At 46.3% G+C, this 24,125-nt stretch overlaps 1 protein-coding gene across 12 annotated transcripts; it reads left to right on the top strand.

Annotated features, from left to right (window-relative positions):
- The first annotated feature begins 472 nt into the window (after nucleotides 1-472).
- On the top strand, nucleotides 473-24,039 carry CIZ1 (CDKN1A interacting zinc finger protein 1). Of its 12 annotated transcripts, XM_069069511.1 has the most exons (17): nucleotides 968-1,209; nucleotides 2,016-2,125; nucleotides 2,845-2,957; nucleotides 4,915-4,979; nucleotides 11,110-11,267; nucleotides 12,616-12,751; nucleotides 13,680-13,746; nucleotides 14,465-14,523; nucleotides 15,388-15,461; nucleotides 17,662-17,844; nucleotides 18,923-19,053; nucleotides 19,669-19,756; nucleotides 20,557-20,670; nucleotides 20,837-21,034; nucleotides 21,557-21,626; nucleotides 22,088-22,209; nucleotides 23,598-24,039. In XM_069069511.1, exons 1-17 carry the CDS (start codon nucleotides 1,176-1,178, stop codon nucleotides 23,913-23,915), a joined length of 2,040 nt encoding a protein of 679 aa, XP_068925612.1. In that variant the 5' UTR covers nucleotides 968-1,175; the 3' UTR covers nucleotides 23,916-24,039. The 12 variants fall into 12 exon arrangements, with proteins under 12 accessions (XP_068925619.1, XP_068925617.1, XP_068925612.1 ...); XM_069069518.1 differs by lacking the exons at nucleotides 968-1,209; nucleotides 4,915-4,979 and adding an exon at nucleotides 473-530 and having other exon boundaries at nucleotides 11,107-11,267; XM_069069516.1 differs by lacking the exons at nucleotides 968-1,209; nucleotides 4,915-4,979 and adding an exon at nucleotides 741-891 and having other exon boundaries at nucleotides 11,107-11,267.
- The last annotated feature ends 86 nt before the right edge of the window (nucleotides 24,040-24,125 follow it).

Below are 24,125 nucleotides of genomic sequence, written 5' to 3' on the forward strand. Positions count from 1 at the left end.
CCAATATTGAGTATTAAGCCGACATGATTTTCCCTTAGAAAAGGCCTTCCGGGGGGGATTCCTATTGAGATGTGTGTCAGAGACAGACAGACAGACAGAAAGACAGGGAGAGACAGAGAGGCACAGGGAGAGACAGAGAGACAAAGTGACAGAGACACACAGAGACAGACTTTGTGTGTATTTGTGTGAGACAAAGCCTGTGTTTATGTGTGTATGAAAGAGACTGACAGAGAGACTTTATGTGTGTGTATGTGTTCGTGCACTCTTGCGACAGCAAGAGAGACAGGGAGGGAGAGACAGATTCAGTGCATCCATGTTCGTGGGACAGCCAAAGAAACAGACAGAAACAAAGAAACTCAGACTCAGAGAGATAGAGAAGCAGCGACAGAGAGAGAGATTCTATGTATGTGTCAGTGTGACAATCAGAAAATCAGACAAAGAGACAGAGACAGTGTGAGTGTGCGCGTGCGTGTGTGTGACAGCCAGAGAGAGACAGACACAGAAACAGAGAAAGTGACAAACACATTCTGGTGAGTGCGTGTGACAGAGAGACAGTCAGACAAAGAGAGAGATGGAGACAGGGACGGAGAAGCAGAACAGAGAGACACAAACTCTGTATGTGTATGTGTGTGCGTGTGCGTGTGATAACCAGAGAAAAAGACAGAGAGACAAGAGACGGACACTCAAACTGACACAGAAGTCTGTGCTTGCGCGTGCGCGCGGGGCGGGGGCGGGGGCGGGAAGCGGGAGGGGGGGGGGTTAGTCGTCCGAATGCGCTTCTCGCTCCGCCACCTGACCGCGGCAGGTCACCGGGCGGGGCGGGGCGGGGCCAAGCGGCCTTTGACTGGGGCCCTACCTCCTCCCTAGTCAGACCGTGGCCATCTGCCCCAGGTACCGAGAACTCTCTGGGAAAGCGGAACGAGCCGCCTGTGGCCATCTGCTGCTTTCCCTCCGCCATTTACTCCTCCTCCCCCTTCTCTCCCACCTCCCGGGAGCAGATGGCTCCTGCCTCCCCCTTCCCTAAGGCAAATTAAGGAGGTGGGGTGAGGGGAGTGGGGGAGGCGAGCTTCCAGAGATATCTGGAGAGTCAGTGGATCGGAGATCAGAGAATTTGGGGTCGCAGACTTACTTAATTTCATTTCGCACCCCCTCCCCCCCCGCCCCGCTCCCGGAGTATGCAGGAAAAGCCTCCCGGAGCCGGGGAGGTAGGTGAGGTGGCCGCCTCCTCACACCCTCTCCCCGTGAGCTCTCGAGAGGGACCAGGGAGAGAAGGAGGGGGAGGGGAAGGGGAGGGTCCGCGGCGGCCATGGGACCTCAGGGCCTAGCTAAGGAGCTGCCCCCTCCCCTTCCCCCGCCCACTCCGCCTCTTCCCCCCCCCCCCCCGCCAGTGGCCGATTGTACCTTGGGGAGGGGGAGAGAAAGGAAGGGGAGTAGGGGACCTGGGATCCCAGGGCAAAGAAGGACCGGGACCGGGCTAGACGGAGACCCAGCAGTCCGGGCCCGGAGCGGGGAAGTTGTCCGGGCCGGTGTGTTCCTTAGGAAGGACGGAGGTTGGGGGGGCGGGGGCGGAATGAGGGAGGGGTTCAGTTGGAGTTCGGGTTTTTGGGGCTGCTCGCCTCATGGAGCTTGCCCTTCTCCACTCTTTTTTGTGCCTTTGCGGGAGAGAAGGATGCTTCAGGAAGCAGATCGGACCTTGGGGGTGGGGCAAGGAGCCTTTTGGAGGGGTGCGGGTGGGAGGGCGGGGATGAATTTGTAGGGACTGGGTATGGGGGCTCGTAGGGTGGAGTTGGGATTTGGGGAAGTTGAGGCTGGGGTGCTGGGGTTCTAGAATCGGGAGAATTTGGAAGAATAGGTGTGGGGAGCTTGAGAAGGGGGTTGTGAAGAACTTACGAGGGGTTTCTGAGAGGGGGATAGGGATTAGGGAATGGGGGTGTACTTTTGGGGTAGGGTTAGGGTGGACACTGTAGTCCTTCTCGCTTGCTCCCCTGCTTCTGATGCTCCCCCTTCCCTTCCAGCACACAGCGATGTTCAGCCAGCAGCACCAGTTTCAGCAGCAGCTGCTGCAGATCCAACAGCTCATCCAGCAACAGCAGCAGCAGCATCCGCCGCCGCCCTCCGCAGGCCGGTGAGCGCCACCACTCGAGGCTGGGGATGTCCAGCTTGCCCGGGCCCGAGGGGGCGGGGCTAGCCCGGAAAACCCCAGACCCACCTGGTCCTGTACTCACTCACCTTCCAGGGGTTGAGGCTTGTTCCTGGTCTAATGGGGTTAGTGGCTCAATGGTTAAGTGGCTCAAGATTCTCAGCCTGTTTATGGAAGCCCCAGGATTTTATTCTTGTGTTAGGAACCTAGGTCCAGTCACTTGTGCCTTAAACACCCCCCCCACACACACACACACAAGCACCTTCTGCTGGTTCAGCACCCCAAGTTTCTCTAGTCCTCCCACCTAGCCTAGTACTAACCTCCCTGGTCTAAATATCCCAAGGCCAAAGTTTTCATCTCTACTCCGACTGACTCCCCATTCAGCCCTTCCTCAAAGATCTTAGTTTAATTGGACAGACTGCTCAGAGCCACTGACCTTTTTGTTGTTTGGGGGGTGGCCTTGTATGGGCCTTTTTCTGCAGGGAATGGGAAAATCTACATTCCTAGTCCCAAATTGGTTCTTGGACTTCCACCCTAACCTTTCTGTTGCTATTCCAAAGGTATTGGGCTCTTTTGCCCTGCTTTTTTTTCTGCTAGGTTGAAGGGAGGAGCTACTTAAAAGTCCCTGGGAAGAGAAGGGATAGTCTGTTTTTTGAGGATCACCACAGGAATCTTCTCCTATTCTCTCCCCTCCTTGTACACAGGGGACTGTCCCCACAGCAGCAGCAGATCTTGAACCTCCGAGCCACAGGTCAGGCCTCCCTTCTCAACTCGAATCCCATGCTGCAGAGAGCCCTGCTGATGCAACACATGCAAGGTACAGACCCTACTGCCCAGTCCCAGCCCCTCTTATAGATCCATGTGAATGTTGCTCTGTTCTCAGTAGAGCCTCAATTCCAGGCAAAATTCAAGGTCCCCACATTTTATGACTGTCAAGGAATTTTCTTAAAATATAGCTAGTTGCTACATTTCCAGGCTGCCAGGAGCTAGAGAGGAAACAGTCCACTTCTTGCCCATCCTTTCTCTACTGAAATAATTCTTAGAACCTAAGAGAAGACGGGGAATTCTTTTTGTCTATGTGGAAACTGGAGTTGTAAGCCAAGGAAAGGAGCTAGGGTATTGCTGCCTGATGACAGGATTAAAGAATTGTAAAAAGCTCAAATCCCTCAGTCAAGTGTTATTTAATGGGAGTGACTTTAAGAAAGCATTTTGTTTTACAAAGTCATTGTTGAGCTGAATATTTTGCTACCAGATTCCCAAAGCTTTGGCTCTGTGGGTAAATCTGGAGGGTTACTTTGTATTGTTAGTTTAATTTAAGGGATTGATTAGTGAGATTGAAAATAATTTCCTGTGTATTGTGAAAACTTCAAGTTGCTGCTGGGCCTTAAGGGAAGATTGTTTCTTTTTCTCTGGAGGGACTGAGAAGGATAGGAAATACTCTCTGCCTTTGAGGGACAGACAATTTAGTTGGGGTCACACCCCATGTATACAAAAAAGATATCCTGCCTTGTATTATTGTTAAATGTCTAATGAGTGCCACAGGCAGGAATGAACAAAGAGCATTTCTTAAGCATTTACTATGTGCCAAGCTCTCGGGATACAAATAAATACTGAAGGGAAGGCCATCCCAGCCCTCTCTGAGCTAAATTCTAATAGGAGGAGCCTACACTAATAGGGGAATATTGGCAAGGGATCGACATTTAGGTCTGGAAAGTTACTGGGAAGGGGGAATTAAGCCATAGATTGACACACCCATTCTGGGAGATAGATGGTTGATTTGATTATGGCTCCATACTGGTAATAGGAGGTCCTAAGCCTGACGACCTAAGGGAAGAGTTAACTGAGGAATCCAGTAAAGCTTGGCTTTAACCAAGCTTAGAGATCAAGATTGACTGAGGCCACCACCAATAGGGGTAGAGGTGTGAAGGATAGGAAGGATGAGCTTAGAGATCCATTGGCATGGTACTGACTGTAAGTGCTATGGTATAGCATGGTTTGGGATCCAGTACTATTACTAACATTGTGGCCAAGAGCCAGTCAAGGCAAAAATGATTAAGAATCTTTTAGTTAATTTATCTATAAAATGGAGACAGTAATACTTGTAATGCCCCCTCGGGATTAAATAAGATAATATATGTAAAGCATTTCTTGAACCTTTGAGTTGTTTTTATGCTTCAAGAGATGGAGAAATTTTTTTTTAAACTTTTAGGAGTGGAAGGGTAGGGAGAGAGGGGTCTTTCTGGAAATTCTTCAGGGAAAGGATGGAACTTAAACTTGGTCTTAAAGGACAGGAAGAGATAATGAGAGAAGAGGAGAGAGGGTGTTTTAGGTGGGGGTGGGGTGGTATCATGAATGTGTATGATTAGAGGTATCTAAGTATTATAGTGGATAGAACTCTGGACCTGGAGTCAGGAAGACTTGAGTCTAAATCTGACCTCAGATTCTTATTAGCTGTGTGACCTTGGGCAAGTCACTTAACCTTTGTCTCATTTTCCTCACCTGTAAAATGCAAATAATAACAGTACCTACCTCTCAGAGTCATTGAGGGGATCAATGAGGTAATATTCCTAAAGTACTTGACACATAGTAAGCATTTAATAAAAGTTTCCTTTCTTCCTATCTTCTGTTAGGAGATCAGTGTCAAATTTTTTCTTCATTCTTTTGTACTCTTGGTTTATCATAGTGTTAAGAGTTCTAAAGTCTTTCAAAATTGTTTAACTATTAGTTTCCAGTGTTTAGCTACAAAAAGAGCTAACATATTTTTGTACCCATAGGACCCTTTCCTCTTCTTTGATCTTGTTGTGGTATGGATCTGGTAGTGGCACTGCTGAGTCAAAAGGTGGGCACGGTTTAGTAATTTTAGGGGAATAGTTCCAAATTGCTTTCCAGAATGGCTAGACCAATTCATAGTTCCTGAAACAGTATATAAATGTGCTTGTTTTCCCTTCAACATTTGTCATTTTCCTTTTTGACTTTGCCAGTCTTATGGGTGCCAGGTGGAACCTGAGAGCTGCTTTACTCTCATTTTTAGTAATATGGAGCATTTTTTCATATGGCTATAGATAGCTTGGATTTCTTTCTTTGAGAGATGCTTCTTCATATGTTTTGACCACTTATCAATTGGGGAATGACTCTTAGTCTTATAAATTTGAATCAGTTTCTTCTGTAACTTGGGAATGAGAGAATCATTATTCAGATAAACTTATAAAGATTTCCCTTCTAATCTTGGCTATATTGGATTGTGCAAAAAGCTTTTTAAATTTTATGTAATTAAAATTGTTAATTTTTATCTTTTGTAATTCTCTCTACCCTTGTTTGGTCATGAACTCCTCCTCTATCCATAGATCCAAGTAATTTCTTCCTTGTTCCTCTAATTTACCTCCAAATTAGTAATGACCTTTAACCTGGGGTTCTCACAAAACATTTAGCTTTTTACTTCTCTCATGTATTTCTTATATACTATTTGGTATTTTATGTATCTGTGTATGCCTCATACTCCCCTACTAGGTAAGACCTAGTCTTATCTAAACTTTGTATATCCCCAGCACTAGCGCAGTTCTCTGTATCAACAGCATTTATTATTATCACAACTATGTACCAAGTATTGGGGATAAAAAGACAAAAAAGAAATAAACCCTGTCCTCAAGGAATTTACGTTCTATAAAGGGAGACATGTATGTACAAACTAAATGTAAGGTAATTTTGATTAGGGGAGGGCAGTAGCTGCCAAGGTAGATCAAAGTTTTCATGTAAAATAGGGGTTTTTACTCTTTTTGTGTGTGTTACGTCAAGGATTCTCTTTGGCAGTCTGATAAAACCTGTGGTCCCCTTCTCAAAAGTATTTTTAAATGCATACCGTAAAATGCATCAGATTACAAAGGAAACTAATTATATCGAAGTACACATCTTAAAATATTTAATAAACAAATTCAAGGATCCCAAGTGAAGTACTCTGGATGTAGGAGGGTTACTTTGAGATTTGAAATTTGAAAGAAGAGATTCTAAGGGACAGGGGTGAGAAAGTAATGCATTCCAGCAGGGAAAAGGCATGGAGGTGGGAAATGAAGTGTTTTGTGTGAGGAACAAGACCAGTTTGGATGAATTATAGAGGTGCTTAATAAGATATTGTTCAGTTGCTGAAGGCACAGTTCCTGCCTTCAAAGGATTTATAAACAAAAGGCCTTTGGCAAGCAGTATCCCCCACTATGTTACCATTGGGGAGCTCCTTTTTGGTGGAGTTGGCCATACTTCATTGCACTCTCAGCTGTGCTTGTCACTTTCAGGGCTCTGGGTTTTGCTACTGTCCTCTATAGAGGAGCTACCCCATATACCTCTCTACATGCCCCAGCTTTCCAGTGTCTTCCCTAAGGGAATGTAAGCTCCTTGAAGGCAGGGACTATCTTTTTTTTTTGTCTATATTTGTATCCCTCATTCTTAGCACAGGGCCTGGAACAGTAAGCCCTTAATAAATGCTTATTGTCTACCTGCCAATAAGCATTTATATAAAGCTTACTGTGTGCCAGGCACTTTATGAAGCACAGGGGATATAAAAGCAAAAAGGAAACTGTTGGTATTGAAAAGTAAATACAAAATTGATAAAAAGAATTTCAAGGGCATGGGGAAAAGTAGGGCAATCAGGAAAGAGCTCCTGGAAGAGGTGGGGGGATGAGCATTTGAGCCTTGAGGGAAGCTAAGTATTCTTTTAAAATTTTATTTATTTATTTATTTATTTTTAGTTTTCAACACTCATTTCCATAAGCTTTTGGGTTTAATTTTTTTCCCCACTCTCCCCTCTCCCCTCCCCAAGATGGCATGCAGTCTGATTATAGGCTTTACATATATACTCATATTAAACATTTTTACATTAGTCATGTTGTATAGAAGAATTAAGACCAATGGGGAACCATGATAAAGAAGAAACAAAACGAAACAATGACAAAAAGAGAGAGCAAATAGTATACTTCGATGTGCATTCAGACTCCATAATTCTGTCTCTGGATGTGGATAGCATTTTCCATCATGAGTCTTTTGGAGTTGTCTTAGATCCTGTTATTGCTGAGAAGAGCCAAATCTATGAAAGTTAGTCATTGAACAATGTGGCTGTGCTCTCGTGGTTCTGCTCACTTCACTCAGTATCAGTTCATATAAATCTTTCCAGGTTTTTCTGAAGTCTGCTTGCTCATTATTTCTTTTAGCACAATAGTATTCCATTATATTCATATACTAGAACTTGTTCAGCCATTCCTCAATTGATGGGCATCCCCTCAGTGTCCCAATTCTTTGCTACCACAAAAAGAGTTGCTATAAATATTTTTGTACATGTGGGTCCTTTTCCCTTTTTTTCTGATCTCTTTGGGATATAGTCCTAGGAGTGATATTGCTGGATCAAAGGGTATGCACAACTTTGTAGCCCTTTGGGCATAGTTCCAAATTGCTCTCTAGAATGGTTGGATCAGTTCACAACTCCACCAACAATGCATTAGTGTTCCAGCTTTCCACATCTTTTCAAACATCATTTTCCTGTTTTGTTATGTTAGCCATTCTAATAGGTGTGATGTGGTAACTAAGTTGTTTTGATTTGTAAATCATTCAGAAGTGATTTAGAGCATTTTTTCATATGGCTATAGATAGCTGAGGATCAGAGACACTGGTTGTAAAAATTGTTTCCCAGTTTTCTGCTTCCCTTCTAATCTTGGTTGCATTGGCTTTGTTTGTGTAAAACTTTAAATATCCATTTTGCATTTTGTAACAATCTATCTCTTGTTTGGTCATAAATTCTTCCCTTCTCCACAGATCTGACAGGTAAACTATTCCTTGTTCTCCGAGTTGACTTGTAGTATCAGCCTTTATATCTAAATCATGTACCCATTTTGACTTTATCTTGGTATGGGGTGTAAGATGTTGGTCTGTGACTAGTTTCTGCCATCCAATTTTCCAGTTTTCCCAGAAGTTTTTATTAAATAGTGAGTTCTGAAGCTAAGAATTCTAAAAGGAGGAAATGAGCTATACCAATCTTGGCATGGGGGATAGCCATGCAGAGGCAGGGAGCCAGGAGATGGAGCGGCAGTTTAGTGGGCAGTGAGATTTACTAAAATGTAAAATGTATAAAAGGAAGGAACATGCAACAAGCATGGAAAAGTTGACCGGAGCCGGATTGTAAAGGGCATTAAGTGCCAAACACAGGAGTTGAAATTTTATCCTAAAAGCAATAGGCCTTTTTGAGCAGAGGGAGTGATATGTTTGGACCCGTGCTGTATTAGGAGGCTACGGAAGTATAGAGATGATCTGGACCGAGGGGTGTTTTTGTGGAGGGATGGGACATATTGGAAACATGTGTAGAGGTTATCCTAGATAAGACTTGGCAAGTAATTATATCTGGACAGTGAGAGGGGAGCGCTCATAGATGATCTCAGGATAAACCTGGATGACTGGCAGAATTGGCATTGCTGTCAAAAGAATAGGAAAGTTAGCAAGAGGGGTTGGTTTGGGGAAAAACATAGAGTTCTGTTTTAGACCTGTCAAGTTTGAGATGTCTAAGGAACATGAGAAATCCAGTTAGAACAGCATCATATCAAGGAAAAAGCATTGTATTTGGAGGAAGAGGATTTGGGTTCAAACCCTGGCTCTTCCACTTACTACCTGTGTGATCCTAGGCAGATCACTTAACCTCTCTAGCCTTGTTTTCTTTCTTTCTTTCTTTTTTTCTTGTTTTTTTAGAGGGCAATTGGAGTTAAGTAACTTGCCCAAGGTTACATGGCTAGTATTTTTTTGTGTGGGTGTTAAGTGTCTGAGGCTGGAACCGAACTCCAGTCCTTCTGACTTCAGGGCCAGCGCTTTACTCACTGCGCCACCTAGCCACCCCTCTAGCCTTGTTTTCTCATCTGGAGTCAGATCCATTGATCTCTTAAGGTTTCTTTCTAAGGTTACTTCCTATAGCTCTAAAACTGTGACCTCCAAGATTCCTTCTATTAGCTTCAAAACACTATAGCCCTAAAGCATTTGTGATTTGGGACCAGAGCTCAGGAGAGAGATAAGGTCTAGTATGTAGAGAATAGGGCTGGGACTCATCCACATAGAGAAGATCATTAAACCCATGGGAGCTGATGAGATCAAGAAAAAGAAGCCTAGAGGAACAAGGAGAGCCTTGGTGGGACCCAGAGCAGACAGTTTAGTGGGATAGGGCAGTCCAACAAAGCAACCTGAAGAGTGACCAGACAGGGAGAAAAAAAAAATCTAGAATGCAGAGAGGTAAAAAACCTAGAGAGGAAAGAGTATCTGGCAAAAGTGGGGGGTGGGGCATGGAGATCAGCAATGTCACATTGGGGGAGAGTAGTCCAGAGTTATAGGAGCTTTAGAGGAGCCTAGAGAAGCATGGGGCTTGATTTGGTCACTGAAATAACTAACAACAATAACTGACATCTATAGTGCTTTAAAGTTTGCAAAGCTCTTTACATACATGAGATGCTAATACCATATTAACATGTTCAGGACAAAATGCCTTGGAGATCGTGAATGTACCTTTGGTCTAGGCTCAACTGTGAGATTCTGTGGGTTAGTTATTTCTAATAAGGACACTGCCTTGTCCTGTGCCTTGGTTATCCTACCTGAACAACTGATTCCACCTTCTCCTCTCTGTCCTTTCTAGTCTAACAGTGCCACTGAGATAGGATAGCTCCTAATACTCACTTTCCAGAAATTGGAGACAAGGGGATATGTAAAGGAACCAGGAGAGTGGGAAGAGAGTAAGCATCTATTAAGTGCCTACTGCACGTCAGGCACTATGCCAAGTGCTTTTACAAATATTATCTCATTTGATCTGCACAACAACGCTGGGAAGAAGGTGCTATTATGATCCATACTTTACAGTTGAGGAAACTGAGGCAGACAGAAGTTAAGGGATTTGCCTAGTGTCTCACAACTAATTAAGCATTTCAGGCTGAATCTGAGCTCTAGTCTTCCTGACTCCATTCCTAGCACTGTATTCACTGCACCATAGAGCTGTCTGTCTTAGCTGGGTCCATACCTTGTACCGGTTCCCTCTCAACATCCATCACTTCTGGCTTGTGGGAGGGGAGTGGAGAAGGAAACTTGCCATCTGAGAAGTGATCTCTTGATGACCTGCTCCTGGTGTACTTTAACACCAGCATGAAAAATTCAGGGTGTAGCTGTGACCCATCACCTGTGATAAAAGACAGGGGAAGTTAAGCCCATGCCTGACCAGCTGGAATTTCCAACCTACTCGTGGAAATCAGAACCATGGAATGTGAGAACTGGAAGGAATCATTTGCCTCAACCTTCTCATTTTACAGAGTTAGTTACTGGAGCTCCAAGATGGGGAGTGACTTCCCCAAGGTCACAGAGTGCTTTTGTGTTAGAGAAGGAGACAAGAATGTCTCATTCATTCAATAAATCTCATTATGAGACTACTATGTACAAGACTCTGTAGCAGGTGGGTTGGGTTTCCTAATTCCCTCTTAGTATCACTAAGTATGAAAAGCTCCTAGTGGGCAAGACTTTTTTGTAATTTTCTTTGTGCCAGGCACAGGGGATGAGTCACTTAGTAATTGCTTTGGAGAGATAAAAATTTTTTTCCTCTCATTGGGTAAAGGTGGACAGATGGTGAGTAGGAGAGAAAGAGGTGGCTCCTCTCCTAGCCATGATCCAGTGGTGTGTTGAGCCAGTCCACCAATCTCTCACCACCACCACCAAGGAGGTTTTTCCTTTGTCCCTTAGAATGCCTCCTTAGGTTTATTCCTGCCCCTTTCAATTTTTACACTTCAAGTAGCCTCTAGTGGTCCATTTTTGTCCTGATCACAAGAGGGACAGACAGGCTAGGGACAGAATTGAATCTGAAGTGATTTATTCTTGGCCTCCAGTAAAAGACTATCCTGAATCTTTATCCTTCAGGGAACCTGACCCTTAGACCCTGGTCTCCCTAAACTGTGGTTGTGATTCTTTTCTGTCAGCAGGCAGATTCAACATGACTGCTCCTGGCCTTCAGCATTTCTTCCCCCAAGCTACTCGACACTCCCTCCTAGGTCCTCCACCCGTCAGTGTCTCACTAAAATCTGCCCGCATAGGCTTCCCAGGGCTTCCTTTCCAGAGGCAGAACCGGGGCTATCGAAAGGTAAGCAGAGGCCAGAGATGTGGTGATGGGCAGTCCTTCCCTTTGAGGACTGGGGGCACAGGAGCAAGTGTATACTTTTTTGTTTTTGCTTTTTTTGGAGGGAGGGGAAGGTAGGGCAATAGGGGTTAAGTGACTTGCCCAATGTCACACAGCTAGTTTTTTGTGTTGTGTCTGAGGCCAGATTTGAACTCAGGTCTTCCTGATTCCAGGGCTGGTGCTCTATTCACTGTGCCACCTAGCTGCCCCTAACAAGTGTATACTTCTACTATTGGAAGAGAACACTGGGCTGAGAGTAAAGCCACTTGGGTTTCATCCTGGATCTGCCAGTAATTAAGTCACTTCTCTCTAGGCTTCAGTTTTCACCTCTGTAAGATGAGAAGGTTTGACTAGGTTGTTCCAGAGGCCCTTTCCAGCCCTGACTCCCAGGGCCCAGAGATGTGATGGAGGAAGGTTATAATATCCTCCTCCTAGAGACTGACCTTTAGGCAAGTCAAGTCTGGAGGGGCAAGGTGTTCTCTTGTACACCAGGGCTCTTAAAAGGGAAATCCCTGATCCATACATAGCTGGAGAAAGGCCAGAGACTTCAGTTTTTGCCACATCAGAAAGGAGCCATTGATAAGGGAGTTGTTAGGAAAGCGGAAGGTTGGATAGACAAGGAGAAGGAACAGGAGGCTGTGGAGCAAGGTCTAGTCTCTAGCCCTCACTTAGGATAGAGTATAGGCCTGGATCTTGGGCAGCCCAGATTTTATTTTTTATTTAATTTTTTATTTAATACTTATTTTTCCCCTAATTATGTATAAAAACAATTTTAACATTCCCTTTTCAAATTTTGAGTTCCACATTCTCTCTCTACCTCCTTCATTGAGAAGGCAAGCAGTTTGACATAGGCTATACCCATGTAAGTCATGGGTAGCCCAGGTTTTAGAAATGCAAGAGTCAGTCTTTCCTGGGACCTTCTGAGGATAAAGAATGCCAGGATTCTGCAAGGTTAATAATAGTAATGTATGTGTGTGTATATAATAATAATAGTTAGCATTTATATAGTACTTTATGTATATTCTCTCATTTGATCTATATAATAACCCTGTAAGCTGAGTGCTTTTTATTATCCCCATTTTACAGAAGAGGAATCTGAAGCTAAGAGAGTTTAAGTGTCTTGCTGAGACATAGCTAATTAGCATCTGAGGTCGGATTTGAACTCAGATTTTTCCAATTTTAAACCCAATAATCTATCCACTTTGCTACCTAGCTGCCAAGGATAGGTGCCTAGGGCTGTTTGCTTCCTTGCCCAGGTCATATTGTTCATACTGGGTGAGCAGCTGGTTTTAAGACAAGTAATTGCTTCTAGGAATCCCTGAAGGGTCCTGACCAGAAGAAAGATGTGGAATTGGGCTCCTCTTCACAGACACCCAGTGAAGATGAGAAGATAGATGTTCCAGAGTCCCCCCAGGAGGAGGCTAACTTCCAGATGACCTTGCCAGAAGGTAAGGAGGGAGGTGGCACCCTTCCTAGCAGGAGGAGCATCTTGTACAAGTAGATTCCAAACATTTAAGTACTTGCTGTATATAATGCATTGTATGAATAAGGTAGAACTTCTACCCTTGAGGACCTTATTTACCTAGTCCACCCCCTACCTCTGAGCTTGAGATGGGTCACTGTGCAGTAGATTTGGAAATGGAGGACCTGGGTTAGAACACTAGCTTTGCTACTGACTCTCCTTGTGTCCTGGGACCAATTGCTTCATGTCTTTGGGTTTTAATTTCCTCACCCCAAAAATGAAAGGTTTAGATTAGATGATCTCTTAGGCCCCTTCCAGCTCTAAACCTGTGATCCCAAGATTCAGCATCCTAGGGCAGTAGAAGCTGCTAAGCCAGTGGTCTACCAACCAATAGATAATTTAATAAACCAATATATGGTTGCTTAGCTTTGTGTTTGTAAGCCCATTAATAGTAAAGATTGCTCTTTTTTTCCTTTAAAACTATAACTTGATAAATGTCTATAAACAAACAGTTCTATATACAAAGAACTACAGAGAGGGCTGCATAGAAGACTATAACCCTAATTATGTAAGGATTGTTTCTTTAAAGTTATATAATTTTTTAAAAAGGAAATTTTTTAATGTGTGTGTGTATATATGTAAAATTTATCACAGGAGTGCCAGCACTTCCTTGATTGTCCTTGTGTTCTTCTGAATTTGCTTCTGTGTATTTTTTTTAATGTTTCATTGACACTGTCTTCTTTCTTGTGGGCAAAGACTGCCTTATACCTATCTGTACTCCTCACAGAGTCTAGTGGATGGCTGGTGCACAGCAGATACTTGCTTAGGAAGTATTTGTTGGTGAAGAGACCTGACTGCCTTGTTAAGCTCTACCTTCCCAGCCTAACCCATTGCTCTGACTTTTTCTTCCACAGATCCACAGACTTCCCTTGACCCCAGTGATGATGGTAGCGCAGAGCCACTGGCCAAGAGACTCAAAAGGTAACTGTCCTGAAATCACCAGATTGATTGCTCTCTTCTCCTAATGGTGGATGGGATTGGAATAGTAAAGGAGGGACATGAGTCCTGCTCTCATCCCTTTGGACTAGAACAGTAGAGCTGGCAGCCTGATTTCAGCCTCACTTTGGCCTTGGCTTTCTTGAGCTGGTGTCTGACTCTCACCTAGTGGCCAAGAGAGGTCAGTGCAGCCTCCCTCAGCTCTTAATATTGGGGCAAGAAAGGGTCTGACTTCAGGATTGGAGGTAGAAGAGAAAAAAGTTCAAAATTTATAGGAAAAGGAACCCTTTATCCCTGGACTGAGCTGATCCTTTATTTCTCAAACCTCCAACAATGAAAAAGTAAAAGGGGTTGAGTTCAGGAATGGCATAGGCCATTCACTATTCCATGGTGAGCTTAAAATAAGAGCAAAGTGAATTTTTGAAAAAATCAGTTTCTAAATAGCAACAGAAGAATTTAGATTGACTATGAGGGAGGGCTTTTTGACAAGGTTGTTGAAGTTCCAAGATGAGTGGTGGCCAAAGAGAGGTGTAAACTTTTCTCTTCTGAAATACTGATTCTCTTACTGTACCGACAGAGAATGAGGAATTGACTGAATAATCTCTTAAGGCCCCTGAAAGACTTGGGCATAGTCTCTAGTGTACTCTCCTCCCCACCTATGCCTATTCTAGTGGGCCTAACATTGTCCTCCTTTTCTTCCTAGTGTGCAAGATACCCCAGACCCCAAGGAGGAGACTGGCCTGACCACAGTAAAAGAAGAACGTGAGTGTTGGGGTTGGGTGTCAGAATTGCAGAATTGGAAATGACTCTGAGTCCATCTAGTCTAACCCTGACCTGTACAAGAATCCCCTGACTAGTGGTCACCCTGTCTTTGCCTGAAGACCAGACCTCCTACTCTCTGCTGAGACTGCATGGTCCATTTTGGGGTCATGAATTGTCAGGAGCTTTTTCCTAACCTTAAGCCTAAATTTACCTCATTGTAACTCCCCTGCCTTGTATTTGTGCCTTCCGGAGCCAAGCAACTCAAGTCCTGCCAGCTCCTGTCACATGACAGCCATGGTGCCCTCTGAGAGTCTTCTCTCCCCTTGCTCAATATTTGCCATCCCTTCACCGGCCCTTCACCATTTCCGGTCACCTTTCTCTGGATGCTTTCTACCTTATTCTTTCTAAAATCTGGTGTCCTAAACTGAACACATGTCTCTGGAGGCGGTCTGAGTAGGATGGACACCTCGAGGCCTGAACCATGGATTCCTTTCTTGATACAACCTTAAATCAGGTTAACTTTTTTGGCTGTCACATCTCTTTGTCGCCTCCTGCTGAGCTTGATTCCATTAACACTCCCAGATCTTGTTCAGACAGTCTTGCTGTTGGAGAAGGGTGGCAGGCTCTACCTACGTCTAGGTTGTTGGCTGCCAGAAAGAACGCCCTCCCCTCCCAGCTCCAGAGTCTTTGGGGGCTACATTGTCTCTCTATGCATCTTGCATTCTCTCAGGAGACCTTGCTCTGGGTGTAGGATGGGGAGAGATGGGAAACAGTGCCCATGGTCATGGTCATAGTGTGCTCAGGGGGATGCTGGTCACATGCAAGGGGCAGTCTCCTTACCATGCTGACTGTCCTACTTCTCAGAAGCAGCAGAAGCAGACCCCCAAGACACCAGCAAGGATTGGAAAGTCCCTGAGGAGCCCAAAAGCCTTGAAGTGGTGAGTGGGTAGAAGCAGGCTAGCAGAAGTGAGGGTGGGTGGGTGCCAAGCTGTTGCTTTCCACGCTGGTGTATCACCAGGACCCTGGGGGGGCTGGGGGAAAAAGTATGTTAATACCAGGGTGGAGGCGAACTGAACCAGTCCTCTGTCTTAGTCTTTACGGTGTTGACGCTCAACCTTAGTTTCCTCTTCTATAAAATGGGAACCGTTCTGACCTGCTTCCCTTGTGAGGTGTTAGTGAAGCTCAAATAAGATCATGCATATGGGGGTGCTGCTGTGCAGATGTGAGGGCTGGAGGAGGTAGGTATTTTTACCATACCTTTCCCCTGAAGAGCTAGAAATGCTTTTATGATGATAATCCCTCGCAGTTGTTCTCCTGTCTAAAAATAAATAGTCCTGAGCATCCCTACTGGGCTTTTAACTATTGGGAGCCCTTTCACATCCATTTTCTTATTGGAGTCTTACATTAGGATTGTGAGGTGGAGGTCAGCAGGGCAGGTCATACTCTCTGCTCTGGAGATGGAGAAATGGGTTGTCTGAGCTTGTTCAAGATTTATTCAGTAAATATTAGGAGCCTGCTTTGTGTGGTATACCCACTGTGCTGTGTGTTGAGGGTCAGCACAAAGACAAAAACAAAACTGCCTCTGCCCTCAAGAAGTTTACATTCTATTAGGGAGAAATAACAGTTTCAACAGAATTAGAGCAATGAAAAGGGGGGCGGGGAGTGTTCTAGCAACTGGGAGGGAGGGAGGAAGTAAAACGAGCTGTGAAGGAAGCTAGATATCATGACTGCTAGAGGTGAGGAGGGAATACATTTTAGACATGGGGGGACGGAAGGAAAGAAGGCATAAACATTTATTAAGTGTCCGTTATGTACTAGTCACTGCACTAAAAGCTTTACAGATGTTCCTCATTTGATCCTCATAGCAATCCTGAGAGGTAGGTGCTGTTATTCCCATTTAGAGGTTAAGTGGCTTGCCCAGGATTCGGTGGCCAGTTAAGTGTCTGAGGCTCTGAAGTTGAACTGAGGTCTTCCTGACTCCAAGCCCAGAACTAAGCCACTGTGCCACCTAGCTGACCCAGGGGAGGGAATGGAGGGCAGGGGGGCCCCTAGGAATAAATCCTATATAAAGTCCTGGAGATTGGGAGTGGAATTTGATGTTTTGGGGAACAGCAAGTCAACAACTAGGCCATTTGGGCTGAAAAGCAGGGTATGTGAAAGAGTAATGTGCTGTAAGCCTGGAAAGACGGGCTGGGGCCAGGATTTTAAAAGCCAGACACAGGAGGTTATACTTCATCCTAGAGAGAGGTCACTGGAGGTTCCCGAGCAGAAGTCACATCTATCGGTCTGTTGGACTTTTTGGCAGCTGTGTGGAGAATGGATTGGAAGCAGGGAGATAGACTAGGAGGTTCCTAATGGGTGAGAGGTTTTGTGAAGGTAGAATGAACACGGCTTGTCGACGGCTTGGATGTGAGCAGTGAGGGACAGGCAAGAGTGGAGGATGACTGAGATTTGGAATCTGTCTGTCAGGAAAAAGAGGGCCACCAAAATAGGCCCCAGAAGCCAATGAGGACTTCAGGAGCCTGATGGGGAAACGTATCTCCTGTCCCTCAGGAGAGAGCTGTCAGCCTGGAGACAAACATTTTCAGGCATGACCACTGTGTGGATTTGTTTTGTATTTCTTGACAATACTTAGGGGTGCACGGGAGACCTGTATTGAGGGGGTAGGGGGATTAGAGGAGTCAGTAGGAAGTGACTAATGTTTTACAAAAGAACATCAGAAAAAGTTTTTAAAACTAGGGCACCCAGAGGTCCCAGCAGGTCCAAGATTATTACACATCTTTCCTGGATCCCGGCCTAGGTCTCATGCTGTACCACTGCTATCCAGATGAGCATGGTGATAGGGGGTGATAGAGAGAAGGGGCGTGTGGCTGAAGTGTGAGCAAGAATAGCAAAGGAAGGTGCCTAGGATGATGACGGGGAGCTCAGAGCCTGAGAGTACTAGGGATCAGACTTGGGGGACCCCATTTGATTTTTGTTCCAGCCACGATACCCTTGCTCTTCTATCTCACTGGTCTCCTCCAGTGGGTTTCAAGTACCAGCTTTGCCACTGAGTCTGTATGTGACTTCAGGCAAACTGCCTTCTCTGGGACCCAGCTCTCCTCTTGTGTCTTTGCATTTGGTGATTCTCCTATCCAGATGGTGAGCTCAGGCAGCTCCCTGAAGGTGACAATCCAGCAGCGCAGCGAAAGCCGAGCCATCAGCACAACTACTCCAAAGCCTGGAGTGAAGCTGAATGACAGCAGCACTCCAGCCTCTGGCCCAGAGCCTGGCCTGAAGTTCTTCTGTTACATCTGCAAGATTAACTGTGTCAGCCAGCAGGTAAGAGCCTCCTGGAAGGAAGTGCCCAGAGAAATGGGCCTGGGGGTGCCCATGGGTTCTGCCTCTGCCTGGGAGGATAATCACCATGGCTCCTTACATAGGGGCAGCAGGGCTTTACAATCAGCAGAATTTCACACCTAGTACTTCTCACATTGGCTCTGGGAGGTAGGTGGTATCCCAGTTTTACAGAGGAGGAAACTGAGGTTCAGAGGCCAAATAACTTGCCCAAGGTCATGAGACTAGTTACCATTGAGTCTTAAACCAGGTTCTCTGATTTTCCATTGAGGGCCTGCCTCTTCTCCTTGTTACCTATTGACCACGTTACATTGATCTACCTGTGTCCAAGCCCTGCAGTCTCACCATCAAGTTTCTCTGGATCGGGTCCTCTCCAAAATAGCCTGAGCAAGAGTCCCAGGATGCCAAGCTCCTAGATGATTTCATAAGCTCAGACCTTTTAACAGTATGTAGAAGAAAGAGTACCTGATTTGGATTCAGAAAAAATGGAAAGAATGGTAGATTTGGAGTCAGAGGACCTAGGTTCAAATCTTGACTCTGTCACTTACTGCTTGCTTGTGTGACTCTGGGCAAGTCACTTAACTTCCATGAGTCCATTTCCTCATCTGTAAAATGAGGAGATTGGACCAGAAAACCTTTCAGGTCCCGTCCCTTCCTGCTCTAAATCTAATATCTGTCATTTACAAGTAGCATGACCTAGAGCAAGTAGCGTAATTTCATGAGCCTCTGTTTCCTCATTTGTAAAATGGAGATAATTGTGCACAGGATTAAGAAAGTGACTTTATAAATCTTAAAGTACTTAGAAAATGTGCCTTATTTCCTGACCCTTGGAAGAGGTTAGAAAAAGTCTCAGCTGCCAGGCTATGCTCATTAGGCCCTCCAAGATAAACCATCCCAGTGTCTTCTAGGGGACCCATGCTTTGTCCCAGCCTAGTTTAACAGCTTTACCTCCTAAGCTATGACCCCCAGTGTCCCTGAGGCCCTGTCCCTCTCCCAGCTGCCCTTTCTCTTCAGGCCCAGAGTCGGGTCCTAACTCCACAGCTGGCATTCCCTCCCATGGCAGAACTTCCAGGCCCATATGGCAGGGCTCCAGCATCAGCAGCGACTTGGGGAGATTCAGCACATGAGTAACGCCTGCCTCCTGTCTTTGCTGCCCACGAATCGGGAACAGGGTGCCCTTGCGGAGAGAGATGGGTAAGAGCAGGGCAGTTTTGGTAGGCTCCTGGAAGAGATGGGGTATGGTCACAGGCAGCCAGAGGCCACGCCTCGAAGGTGAAGCAGAAAGGCAGGGCCAGCCCTCCAGGGTGGAGTCCTATCATCTGACCTTGGGCAAGTCATTTCACCTCTGGAATACTGTTTCCCCATCAGTAAAATGAGGTTGGAATAGATCATCTGAGAGGTACCTCCGTCACCCTAGATCCTGAGTCCTTCCTTTGAGTTAGACTCCTGGGCTAATGCTAGAAGGATCCTTAGAGATCATTGGGTCCAGCCCCCTCATTTCACAGATGAGGAAACAGACTCCTCGGAGTAGCTAAGTTGACCTTGCTCTAATTTCAAATGAATGCTCCCCTTAATGTTTGGGGATCTGTTGACTACTCCCATGCTGGTGCTACTCTTGACTTCAGAGACCTCCATGGTGACCCCTTCTCAGCCTTTATATTTCCACATGGAGCAGGCATAGTGTTGAGCTGCTTTCCAGGGGAGAGGGAAAAGAGCTGCTATGGTCTTGAGGTAACCAGGGGAGTCTAAGAAGGGGGGAGTGCACTGACCTGTCCCCTCTTGGGCCTGAACTTGCCTTTGCCTCTTAAGGGAACCCCAGTCCCAACGGTGGTGTAATACCTGTCAGACCCATTTCCTGGGAGATCTGATCAAGCATCGAAGGACCCAGGAGCATAAGGTACAAGGCTCAGAACTGCTGTGTTGGAAGGCCTCCAGGGGCTGCTGCCAAGAGGACACAGGCCTAGCCCAAAGAGACTGTGCTGTTATTGTACTCAGCAGTCTTTTTCTTGGCATAGCGGGTGGATAGGTGGCAGGGGAGAGAACCCTCCCACTTGTCAGAGAAGAGGCATGTGGCCTGCCACTTGGTGGGGGGGAGGTGTTCACAAGGCTCCCTTGTGTGTCCACATCACTCCTCTGGATGTTAGTTTCCTCATTTGTTTAAAAAGAAAAAGAGCGGGGTTAGATTTGGTGATCTGATCTTTTTCACTTGCCTACTCTAACATCTGACATTGTGGGATAACTATGCCTGTGATCTGGGCCACTGCTGGTAGTCTTAGTTTTGCCCTATGCAGTCATTAAGTTGCTTTATTCTTTTTAACCTCAGTATCTCTTGTTCTCTGTTGCTCTTACTCTCTGCTTCATGGATTTTTCCCCCTCTTTTTTCTTGCCTTGTCTAACCTCCTTCTGACCAAATCCAGTCCCAGATTCGAGCAGTGTTTGTTGGCTGTCTCTTCTAGGTGGAAAGCACAGTTTTTAGTTTCTAAATGCCAGAGAATCATTTAGTTTGGTGCTCTGAATGTCTTGCTAGTAAGTTTAGGAGGTCCACCTAGGACCACGTATTTACAAGAAGGAAAGAGAAAAACAGGTGAGAGGATTGTGGGCACTGGTGTTGGTAGAATTTGAGGGACTAGGCCCAGGGTAAGGGATCAGGCCTCCCACAGCCTGAGATGTTAAGAGGCCTCTCCTTTCTCCTCCTAGCTGGCCAAACACTCCCTCCGGCCTTTTTGTACTGCCTGCAGCCGCCATTTTAAGACCCCTAGAAAGTTTGTGGAACATATGAAATCCCCCGAACACAAGCAAAAAGCCAAGGAGGTAAGAAAGGGAGAGAGAGAGCCTCTTTTCCTCCTAGATTCTGGGGCAAGAAGTTAATTTAGGTCACTTTCCTGGGAAAGACCCACTCACTGGTGTCCTTTGGCTGAGCTGGGGATAGCAGCACTGGGTCCTCGAGAGCTGAAGGGGTCCCTGTCTTTTCTGGCAGGCACGGCTTGGGGAGAAGGAGTCATGCAGTCCTGAAGAGGCGGAGGAACTCATCACCGTGGATGCAGTAGGTTGTTTTGAGGAGGATGAGGAAGAAGAGGATGAGGAGGAAGATGCAGAAGAGGATGAGAGCAGTGAGGCAGTAGGAGAAGGCGAGGAGGCCAAGCAGGTACCAGGGAAATCCTGCCTAAGAGAGCAGGCAGGTCACTTAAAGGCCCTGGCCTTCCCTTTCCTCATCTGTGAAATGGGGGTGGGCGACAAGAAGGAAGGGGGTAGTAGACTAGATGACCTTGGAGGGTTTTCTCAGGTGTACATCTAGGGTCCTGTGATTTGAAGGGAGGGAGAAGAGGGCATAAGTACAAAAGGGACAGATGCAGATGGAAGCACCCAGAGGGGGTTGCTGTATAATTTCAAGGAGTGGGTGAGATGTTTCTTTTCTCCTTTGTGCAAACCTCTGAAACTTTTTCCTACCCATGTACTTACTTCCAAGGCCTACATTGTAACTTGTGGTGTTTACAGACAGCCCAAAGAAAGATACATGTCTGGTCACCTCCCTTTCTATCTCCCCCGCCCCAGCACACACAGATCACTGAGCCGGATTCACTTCGAGGCCTGGGGTGCTGATTAAGAAAAACCCTGATGGGGTCTAGTTTGAGCGATGGTGAGTGGGATCCAAACAGGGCAGGGTCTGTCCCCCTTACAGCTCAAGTGTTGTTGCCAGGTGGGGCCAAAGGAAGTGTTGGCAGATGACTGGAAAGGCCTGGAGGAATACTCTCCTGACAAGATGTATGGTAAGTCATTTATTTCCCCAGCTCCAGTAGTGAGCTTCGCTCCTACCTTAGCCAGGCCTGCCCTCTGGGCTTTGTTCTGGGAAGTCAAGTATGAGCCTGGGTAAAGTTCCAGGAGCTGAGTGTATCATACTGATCTGTGGGAAAGCACTGACCTTCAAGCAACATGCCAGCCCTTCTTATTCAGATCCAAAGGTCTTCCAGGTTCCCCACACATAGCTCAAACCCTAAATCCTCTGAACTTCCTCTACTCTGTTACAGGAGGACTGACAGTGCCAGCCTAGCTCTCTTTGGTCCTTTCCCTGTATACTGTCATACATGGTGTACAGCTCCAGGGAGACACCACCCTGCCACCTGCACACGATTCTCAGAGGCAGAGACTTCGACCTTTGTGGAGCAGGAGGAAGAAACAGTGATCTCACTGAGGAGAGTCAGTGATGCTTCCCGTTTCCCCTCTTTTGCAGGCCTGGATTTTCTGGTACCTGTGGTGGGCTATCTTTGCCGGCTGTGCCACAAATTCTACCATAGCAGCTCAGGAGCCCGGCTTGCCCACTGCAAGTCCCTGATGCATTTTGAGAATGTTCAGGTTAGACCCTCTACTAGCTGCCCTCATTTCCCCCTCCTCATTCTGTGTCTGGCCCTGGGTTTGAATCTCTTCTTCTCCCCTTCTTTTCTTCTCACCCCCATCTAGGGGGTTAGGGATTAGGGATGGGTTCATGCAGACCCATAGGAGGATCTAATTCCAGGCCAGTAACTTTCATCAACCCTTGGGGCCCATCCTACCCCCATTCCCCTCAGATTCAGCAACAGTGCCAGCAACTTTTACACCTAGCCTTGGGGTAGTGAACTGAAGGATGAGCATGCCTAGAGCTGATCCGGCTTCTGCTGCTGTTAGCTGTCTAGCTCTGGCTTCAGAGAGGAGTAAATGAGGATAAGACAGGGACTAAGCCCAGTCCCTTTAGCCTAAAGCAAGAACTGAGGGCAAAAAACTGAAGGACTGGAACCCTATGATTTTGGGAACATTGGAAGGAGGGAGATTCCTGGCCTATTTTCTTGGCTGCCAAAGTTGCTCATTCTCGAGGTGGGGTGGAGGGGAGGGCCGGAGGCCTATAGCCAACAGCTTCACGGCCTTAGTCCACTTTGGGTCTAGTTTTTTTCCACTTTTCAGACCCAGCAACAGAGTGTTCTAGACAAGCAGGTTACCCCCGTTTTCTCTGGTCCACCTGGCCTTTGGTGTTATATATGGGAAGGCTTCCACCTGCAGGGGCTTAGGTCTCAAGCCTGGTGGCAGCCGTTTAAAAGTGGATATGGCCACAGGGAGCTTTGATATGCCATCTCTTCTCTCCCTGAGCCTCTCTGTAACTCTCTTTCCTCATTGGTATGAGGAGGGAAAGCTTTGGATGAAAATAGCAAGAATTTTTATGGCGCTGTGAGGTTTGTAAAGTGCTTTCAAATATCTCATTTGATCCTCACAACAACTCTTTGAGGTAGGCACCACTGTTGCCATTTTACAGATAAGGAAACTGAGGCTCAGAGAGGTTAATTGACTTACCCAGGGTGATATCTGACTTACCCAGGGTGACATCGCTCATTGAGTGCTGGGGGCAGGATTCAAACTCAAATCTTTCTGACTTCCAAGCCCAATACTAGTTCCACACTCTTGAGCTCTATATGTATAATCATATGATCCTTTCATTCCCTAGAAATGACTACTGTGCCCCAAGAACTTAGCCTATGGATATCTAGGAGGTAGGAATGGGATACCTGAGGCTCCCTGAAGTTAAGTGAGTAAGAGAAGTTCACAAGCCACACCTGAGGTCAAGTCAGGCCCAGAAGACAGGTTTCCAGCTCTCTCCACAGCTGTCTTTACCTTCTGCCCCTGTGGTCCAAAGGTAGAAACTCAAAGCTTCCAGATATCACACATAAGGAAAGAATGTCGCAGGCTGGTGATTATGCCTGTTTCCCTCTTCCTAGAGATACAGAGCAGCCAGGAACTCTGGACCAGTCCCATGTGAGCCCCTCAACACCCTGGCAGGGGAAGGGACAGGAGCCTCAGCTTTAAAGCAACAAGAAGAGCTGGCCCAGCCCCCAGGAGCTGAGTCTAAGTCAGGGAGCTTGGACACCCCCAGTGATGCTGACAACACAGATGGGATCCAGACTCCTACTGAAGCCATTGGTGGGGAGAAGCCTGGCATCATCCTGAAGGAGGGAGAGGAGGTGGTCACTACAGCCAAAGGTAGACTGCCAGCCCCTAAGCCCTGCCGCCGTTCTACTCGTCACAAGCCAAGATAGGAGGGCCATGAGGGAGCCAGCTGGGCAGCAGACAAGTAATTTGGGGGACATTTTACTAGATCAGTGGAAGAAGAGGAGCTGCTGTTTCTATTCAGAGAACAATAAAGAATTGTGATTTAGTGTTTCACTGTGTTATGAATTGTTCTTTAGGACAAAGTTAAGTGGCAATTTCCTTGTGTCCTCCAAACCTGCCCCCCCCCCCCCCCCCCC

This window comes from Petaurus breviceps, unplaced genomic scaffold (genome assembly GCF_028583685.1).
Source record: "Petaurus breviceps papuanus isolate PSGF00001 unplaced genomic scaffold, PetGlider_PUasm1.0 90779, whole genome shotgun sequence".
NCBI lineage: Eukaryota > Metazoa > Chordata > Mammalia > Diprotodontia > Petauridae > Petaurus > Petaurus breviceps.